Genomic DNA, 9,081 nt, shown 5'->3' with positions numbered 1-9,081 from the left:
TTTCCTTCGCTAAAGGACATTAATGAATCAGATAGGTTTTTCCTGATAATCAGCAATAGTTTCATGGTCACCATCAAACTCTTAATACCAGAAATTTATTGAATTCAAATTCCACCCTCGACCATGGCAGGATTCGAACTCAGGTCCCCAGGACATTGTCTGGGCCTCAGCAATAATACCACTAGGCCATCACCTCCTTTGCGGGGATAATTAGTGCCAGTCAGAAAGTCAGATGTCCACAGCTTTTAGTTTGGAAGTGCAATGAAGGAAGTATGATCACTGCGGCAATGCAGGGAAAGTGATACAGGAAGGTCCCACAATCAACCGGTTGACAGAGCTGTGGTGGTTCCTGCCCTCCTAAAAGACTCTGAGACTTGAACAGCAGACACCTCAAACCGCTGGAGTACTACCAATGCTGCCTGCTCAAGATCGTCTGAATCCGCTGGGATGACAGACGCACCAACGCCTGCGTCCTTGACCAGGCTAACATCCCCAGCATCGATCGACCACCCTCTATTATTTGTGTTGGACTGGGCAACTCAAGAGACCCCCACACCCTCAAGCAGGTGCTCTACTCAGCTCTGAAACAGCAGGCCAGCCCCAGGTGGACTGTGGAAGTGCTTTAGTGATACCCTCAAGACCTCACTGGCAAAGTGCCGCATTCCCGCAGATGGGAATCACTGGCCCAAGACTGTCCAAAGTGGAGGAGGAGCATCTGGGAAGGCATCCAGCACCTGGAAACTTGCTGTCGGGAAAAAGTGCAAGCATAAGGCATAAGGAATGCATTATACCTCACCCACTCCTTCCCATGAACACATTCTGCCTCAAGTGTGGCAGAGTCTCCGAAGCCACATCGGACTGTACAACTGCCTTTTGACTCACCTAGTTTGGAAGAGAGTCAAGGAGTCTGCGAGCCACCGCCAATTATGACTAACAACAATGTAATAATGACCAGATCATCTGCTTTACTGATGCTGGCACGCACACATATAAACACACATTCCCTGTAGTCATGTATACATGCGTCCACATACACACACTGTTGTGTATACACATACACTTCTGTTCAAAAGCATAATCATTATTAATTGACCATTAGTGATATGTTTTCTCATCTGTTCTCCTATAACTAAAATCCAACCACTTACAAGGTTATAATAAAACAAAAACTGCAGATGCTGGAGATCTGAATCTTACCAGGCTGCTTCCTACTCCACGTTTAAATCCTTGGTTTATCTATTGCATTTACCTCAGCGCACTACGTCCTGACGAGTGTGGGGCAATGCTGCGAGTGAATGGGGGACGTAGAAGAGATGGTAGGGTGGGGTGGGGAGGGGAGGGGGCGGAAATGTTGACATTGAAACCATGTGTCGAACCACAAGGATCGATTGGAAATGATAGGTCATCCGGATGCTAACCTGGCCTCAGAGAGGGAGATGTTCTAATGCCACTAACCCAGTGAGAAAAGGAAACGTTTTGACCAATCTCCCATCGAGAGAAGTAAGGTCCCAATGAACAGTAACAGCGAGCCGAGGAGCGGTTGGAGTTCTTTCCAGCATTTCACCTGTTTCCTTAATACACCGCGTTCTTGTTTATTGCATTCCCGTTTATTTAAATCCCTGCTCCACAGTCCTCTCCACAATCCCCACCCACCGTCCCCATAAAAAGTACAACAATGAGAGATTCTCACAAAACCTTTATACTGAAGCAGGAAGCGAACACAAATGTCGGAAAACTGAAATAAAAGCAGCAAATGCTGTTGTTCTGGCGAAAGGTCATTGAGCTGAAACATTCACCCTGTGTTTTCCCCCAACCCGGACACTAATTGACCCTCTGGGTGTGCGCAGTGTTTTCTGTTTTAGTCCTAAATGGTCGAAGAAAGAAATAAATGAAAAGACGAGGTTTAAGGTTGCTCGGCATTAAATCTCCACTTCCGTCTAAATCGCTACTCGGAGATAAACATTGTGGTTAGACCTTGCATGTACACTTAAAACGATAAGCAAATAGGCGGTGTAAAAGGAGGGCGGGAGATTACAGACGGAAGCGGTCTCAGATCTTGCCCATTAACAATTCACTGCTGGTGTCAGGTTATCACATTGTTCGGGGAGAGATTACATTTCGATTACATTTAAATAGCCCCACGTCGCATCACGCACTGCTCTTGCTCCACACGCAAGTGTGAGGCAGCAGCGGGCGGACTCGGAAAGTGGAGTTAGTACCAGTGAGCTGCTGCAGAGGAGGATCCCACCACCCCACCCTCGTGAATGTACTCTCTCCTATAAAATGCGAACGCCAGTTGGATGGTGATCTAAAGGCAACGAAGTTGTTTCAGACAGAACTAGCACAGGGACTAAAGTGCCCTTTCTGGTGCAATTCACAGTAACCCTTCACAGAGTTCGCCCGCTGCCATGTGACGGTAGGACAGAAGCCCCCCACCCCGTCACTCTCCCTGTTTATATATATAATATATATATGTATGAGTTAGGTGACAGAAACCCCGGAGAAGCCGAGTCGGCGCTCACGGTGAATTAGCGCCGGTTTTCTTGAGAGTTTTGCTTTGCCGGGGGATCAGTATTCTTCGCTCTCTCGGTCCGAACCAAGTGACCGAGCTTCGATGATTATAGTGCGGGAGCCGCTCTCCTGACTGGACTTTCTCGGATACTGTAAAGGATCTATTTAAATGCATCTGAAACACACCGTGCTCCTCCCCTGTTAAAGCATCTTCATTATTTCAGGGGATAAACTTTTTTTTTCTGTGCGATAGACAGAGGAATTACTGCGCTGTTTCAGGAACCAGGACGGTGAAGCAATGATCGCCAATGAAACGTACGCTTCCGACCGCGGGCTGTCGGGTAGCCCCAGCCCGCAGTGGATGCTGGCTGTCACTTTGTTTGCCCTGCTCGGGCTGCACGCCTGGAAGTGGTTGCAACACAGCGACCCCAAGGGTCCGCCCGGCCCTTTCCCCTGGCCCCTGATCGGCAACGCGGCTCAGATCGGCCAGGTGCCCCACCTCAGCTTCTGCAGAATGGCCGAGAAGTACGGCAGCGTGTTCCGCCTGAAGCTGGGCAGCCACACCGTGGTGGTGCTGAACGGCGAGGAGTCGATCCGCCAGGCGCTGGTGAGACAAGGCGCCGATTTCTCGGGCAGACCGGACTTCAGCTCGTTCGCTGTGGTGTCCGGGGGCCGGAGCCTGGCTTTCCGCAGCCACGGCGACTTGTGGCGGCTGCACCGTAAGGTCGCTCACTCCACGGTGAGGGCTTTCTCCACCAGCAACCTGGAGACCAAGAAAGTATTTGAGCAACATGTGGTGTGCGAGATGCAGCAGCTGATCAGTGTGTTCATGGACAGGGGCCCCCTCGGCCATTACTTTGACCCGTGGCCCAACCTGGTGGTGGCCGTGGCCAATGTGATGAGTGCAGTGTGCTTCGGCAAGAGGTACAGCCACGATGACCAGGAGTTCACCTCGTTACTCGCCAAGAACGACCGCTTCGGCCAGACAGTGGGAGCCGGCAGCCTGGTCGACATCATACCCTGGCTCCAGTACTTCCCCAACCCGGTACGCAGCATCTACCAGGACTTCGAGCAGCTCAACCGGGACTTCTACCTGTTTGTCCAGGACAAGGCTCGGCAACACCGCCTAGATTTCCGCCCAGGCCGGGTCCGGGATATGATGGACGCCTTCATCCACACCATCGAGCACGGCCGTGTAGCCAGCGACACCGGCCTGATCCTCAGCCCCGACTACGCGGATTCAACCGTCACGGATATCTTCGGGGCCAGTCAGGACACGCTATCCACCGCCCTGCACTGGATCACCCTATACCTGGTGTGGCAGCCCCAGGTCCAGGCCAAGATCCACGAGGAGCTAGACCGTGTGGTGGGCAGGCAGCGTATCCCCAGCATCGAGGACCAGCCCCGCATGCCCTACCTGATGGCGTTCCTGTACGAGACCCTGCGCTTCAGCAGCTTCGTGTCTCTCACCATCCCGCACGCCACCACCCGACCAACGCTGCTCTCGGGTTACCGCATCGACAAGGGCACCGTGGTCTTCATCAACCAGTGGTCAGTTAACCATGACCCACACAAGTGGCATCAGCCCGAAGTCTTTGACCCTTGCAGGTTCCTCACCGAGGCGGGCACCTTCAATAAGGACCTGGCCAGCCAAGTGATGATCTTCTCGCTGGGCAGAAGGAGGTGCATCGGGGACGAGCTGGCCAAAATGCAGCTCTTCCTCAGCACCTCCCTCCTGATGCACCAGTGCACCTTCAGGGCCAACCCCAAAGAGGAGCTCACTCTGGACTTCACCTACGGCTTATCCTTAAAACCCAAACCTTTCACCATCGGCGTGACTCTGCGTGACACAATGGAGCCTTTGAATGAGGCAGTGCGGAGAATCCAACAGGCCGACAACAATCAATAACTTATGGGATATTATCCGGCTCTTGCCGATTCAGAGCGGGAATACTATGGGGTTACATTTCACGTGGTTGCGCTGGTCGAAACTTTCTGCTGTTGTCTTTAACCCACTCGAGTTATGCTGTGAACAATTGTTGTATGGTAATAATGGGAGCAAAGGTAACCAGACCGGAAAAGGTTCCTGGGGTGAAGCATGTCTTCGTGTGTACTTGCATTCGCACTCTTTGGGCAGCGGGAAGTGAGGGGTTCTCTTTATAAACTGCGTTTTGTAAAGATAGGTCCAACCTTGACAGTGCTAGTGAGCAAAGTGATATAGATTTAACACAGCTAGAATCGCTAGGAGCCGACTCGATGGATCAGACGTCTGCTCCCACATCCTTCCAGCCTTATAGTTGGCACCCTTCGAAATAAAACACGTTTTGTTTTGAAGGGTAATAGTTTGCATTTGGCCACACTTGATTCTGAAGTCTTGTTTTCCTCAGTCAGACCTTAATACAATGAACAGTCCCTGAAGTTGCTTTAGGTGCAGAGAAGGAGTTGGCAGTATTGAAGGTTTGCTGACGTATCAGTCACCGCAAATCCGACACTAATTCACTGCGAGAACAAAACTAAAACCTTTGAGCTCGTTGCAAACACGCCGACTCCAGGCACCACCATTTCAGTAGTGTCCGCCCTGCCACTTGCGGATTTTCAATCTTCTGATGATTTGACATAATGGTTCTCAATCCTCATTTCCTGGCAAAGAGTTGTCCTGTATCGGAACTTTGACAGAAACCATCCCCTACGTCCCTCCTCCATCCTAACCCCACGTTTCCTTCTCAATCTGCAAACTGTCAAACGGGGAGGAACCAGTGACAGAAACTAACCCCGATGGAAGTACCTTATTATGACCAACTCCGTCGCGTTTCATGTACAAACAGGATTTACTTCGAAATTAATAGATTATCTGGGATTGGAGATATGTGAACAGACCTAAGAAATATTGCACCGCCACTTTACTGTCATCCAATTCTCTGTTCTTGTTTTGCCACTGGAAACAAAAGTAGTCTTCATATTTATTCACATGTCCAGTGTTATCATTTTAAAGCAGAATGCATTATTCCTCGTTCCCTAGAGATGTGACAAGTTAGCCTAAATCATGTGCATATAGTGTGTGGGTTTGTTGCAGTGACAGACGGGCTCGCCCACGCGCAGTGAGACACAACATTGCGACCAAAGTTTCTCAATGTTCAGGACAGGCAGTCGGAAATGAAAGGGAACTAACCTTGGCAAAGACTGTAGGTTGTGTCATTTGGCCAGTCTCAAGTGAAAGGCGAGATTGTTTCACAGTTTGCGCACATTGAATCGTCGATTTAAGGCCAAGCAGAGAATTTAAGCGCAATTAATTCAATGTTCCCATCTGACCCTTAGTTTGTTTGCAACATTTTAAGCGGCGACACCATTGCACTTAGCCAAAATCATAACTGCTTTTCACCCTTTCTGTAAATAGGCATTCATTGAGAGTTTATGATATAGGCCTTCATTTTTTAATCAAGATTTTAAAAATAGATTTCAATGCTTCTCCAGGTAGACTCAGTTATCGATTTTTAAAAATCAACTTGTTCACACTTCTGGAGCAGGTGGGACTTAAACCCAAGTTTCTTGGCTCTGAAGCAGAGACACTACCACTAAATCAGAACAGCACATGAATGTAACATTTATACTGACGTAAAGTATCTTACAGAGTCAATTGCTATATATCTGATGCCACCATCTGATCCACAACATTTACTAAGACCTTACTTTGTTCTTTACTAAGATCTTCCAGTTTTAACATTTGATTAAGGCAGAATCTAGTGTAAAACTGATCTTTGTGGAAGATGACTGATCCAAGTTGCATATCTTGCTCTGTGATGATTGCTAAAGAAGAGGTGTGAGCATTAGTCTCTGTATGGCTGGGCTGGGGAAAGGGAAAAACAATAAATTAGTGCTTTACCTCCTGATCACTATCTACTGACTTGCTGAAGCACTAATGTGTATGGATATTGGGAGACAAGAAAATGCGGTTGGTCTATAATGCCCTCCATTGGTAAAAAAAGCCTCAATTGAAAGGACCCTCTCATACAAATTACCACTTGGGTGAAGTACTGTAAGGCCATTTCCCTATGAATTCATACTCCAGCAATAAGCAAAGCCTTTAGAGGGAAAAAAATAAACTGATAACACTAATGATGGAATAAAAATGTACTGGAGAAGGGTGCTGAGTTTGAATTCATCTTAAAATAGAACATTGGAAAGTTTTTGTTCCAGGGAATGCTTGAATACAAAGGTATGTTATGCAGATAACTACCTAAAGTGCATAAGTCATCTTTTCCCATTAAACATTTTCATATTTACTTTGGGTATAATCCATTCAATAAAACAAAATAAACACTCTTTTTAGGAAACAGTAGATGTACAGATTACTACCATTGGTGTACCAGTTTAACCACTTCCTCCATCGTCTCTGAAAAGACAATATCTTTTGAAATTAATGGATTCTAATACATATTGATTTGGTTCTGAGAAAACTGGACTGGATATGGATTTAAATGTTAGCTGCAGATGAACCTTTGGGTTGTCAGTAGATTTCATCATAGCAATTGTAAAGTGTTTCCTAGCTGTTAGTGTTCCAATCCTTTACAACTAACTGTCTGAGATTGGACCAATTGTATGTCATACTGATGAGATTGCTGAAAATTAAAATAACAACATCTAGAAGAAATATCCTCACCATGTAAGTAAATCTTGTACATTGTTATCTCCATCCTGCACGGCACTACAGTTGGCCACACAACAAAGCTTATTTTGAATATGAATATTTAAATAAATACAATCAGGAAGGCTAAAACTAAATATTGGTTCCAAAATAATTGTTGACATCTCAAACTGTGCATCTTCCTTACTGCAGTAGGTCAAACAACCAACACAATATAACGGTAAATTCATTTCCTTGGCAGAATTTTGCAAAATTATCTAAGTTGCAGAAGTGAGGAGGTAATTTTCATTTTTTTGGGAAATCTCTAAATTGTCTTTGATGATTTAAGTTTCTCTATCAGAAGTCACCCTGTCATTCATTGTATTTTATGATCAAATCAGCACTGTTGGAAAAAACAGAGAGTTCAAGTATTAATAAGTTGATGCAATCTTTCCCACAGCAGCAAGAGCTGTTATGTTCAACAATTTGGGGAACAATGTTGAGTGCTAAGGAATATTTAAAAAAACACTGGGAATGAATTCTTAAGCATTTAATATTTTGCTTTTGAAACGTTAGAAATCAAACAGATCGACAAATGATACCCACACAAGAACAACTTGCTTTTTCCAGCAAAAAATTCAGACTAGTTATCATGGTACTTTCTGCATGCTAAGGCTGCCCAGATTACCTGCAAAGATATATCATCTTCAGTAAAAATATTTTCTTTACAATACTGTGTTTTTATACATTGTACGATTGAGTCTAATTAAAATGAAAAAAAAACACGCTATGGCAAATTCGAAGTGACTTTACTTTGTGATGATAGACTGGAGGAGGTGCATGTGTTTTTAAAAAGTTTTATGGAAGGCATGTAAGAAGTTCAGGAACAGCAACACTTCTAAAAGAAACCCCTTTAATGTTTAACTGTACATAACCACTGGCCAATTGCTGAATTGTGATCTGTAATTAAGGACTATTATTTCCTGAACCCCCACATAATCTCAGGTGATTGCCACCTTTGTGGAATTTCCAGACTTAGCCCATGTCTGTGAACTGCTGTTAAAAACTGAAATATTATTTTTCATGTATTTGTTTGATCAAGTAGATATATTATATCAATATTGTATTATGTCATTCCTTTCTTCCTCCTCATTTTAAATTGCTTCTCATTAAAAACAGGAAATATTGATATATATTAATACATTTGTATTGTTGCAATAACAGGAGAATCTTGTGGTAAATCTTATTTAAGATTTGTATTTTTATATTGTTTCATAAGCTTTAATACATTTAGATGGCTGCTATAATTTCTTTTTATCTCCTTCAAGTTCAATTCTCCAAATTTGCACATTTGCATTTTTGTGCTATGATTATATGTTTCATATATATATATATCAATGATATAATATATTTACAATGATCAAAATCAATGGTCATTGAAAAAGCTGTCAAAGATATAAAATTATATAAGGTGAAACTGTTTATAACATTATTGTTAAGTTTAATCATGCTGTTCAATATTCCAACATACACAATAATCCCAAACAAATTTCATTGTTGTGAGCTGTAAATTTAAAAGCAGGAATATTGCAATATTGCACTTTGAATGTGTTGTGTATTAATATAGTCAACAAATCAGTACTTAAATCTGTTAATTGGCTTATGTGTAATGGACATTAAAAATGTGCTAACCAAACAATGGTTCATTATTCTACAATTTAAATGAAAGTGATTAATGTCAACCTACTGCTTTTCAACTGAATGGTTTAAAAGGTACAAAGTTCCATCGATGAATCCATTTTCAAAATAAGTCACCTATATGGAAATGGTGATGTATTCCATAACAATGAGGCTAAAATAGAAAATCACAAGTCCTACTGTCCTAAGGCTGGCACATACCATTGAAGTAAGCTGGATGATTTTCTGCTGTGCACTCTCTTGATGGTACA

At 44.1% G+C, this 9,081-nt stretch overlaps 1 protein-coding gene across 1 annotated transcript; it reads left to right on the top strand.

Annotated features, from left to right (window-relative positions):
• The first annotated feature begins 2,375 nt into the window (after positions 1-2,375).
• Positions 2,376-7,650, top strand: LOC109922910 (cytochrome P450 1B1). The gene has a single exon (XM_048596888.1). The coding sequence runs from the start codon at positions 2,810-2,812 to the stop codon at positions 4,418-4,420; it is 1,611 nt and encodes a 536-aa protein (XP_048452845.1). The 5' UTR covers positions 2,376-2,809; the 3' UTR covers positions 4,421-7,650.
• Positions 7,651-9,081: the final 1,431 nt, after the last annotated feature.

This window comes from Rhincodon typus, chromosome 5 (genome assembly GCF_021869965.1).
Source record: "Rhincodon typus isolate 14 chromosome 5, sRhiTyp1.1, whole genome shotgun sequence".
In the NCBI taxonomy this organism is placed as follows: domain Eukaryota; kingdom Metazoa; phylum Chordata; class Chondrichthyes; order Orectolobiformes; family Rhincodontidae; genus Rhincodon; species Rhincodon typus.
The sequence above is the reverse complement of the archived record's forward strand: the minus strand, read 5'-3'. Positions and strand labels throughout refer to the sequence as shown.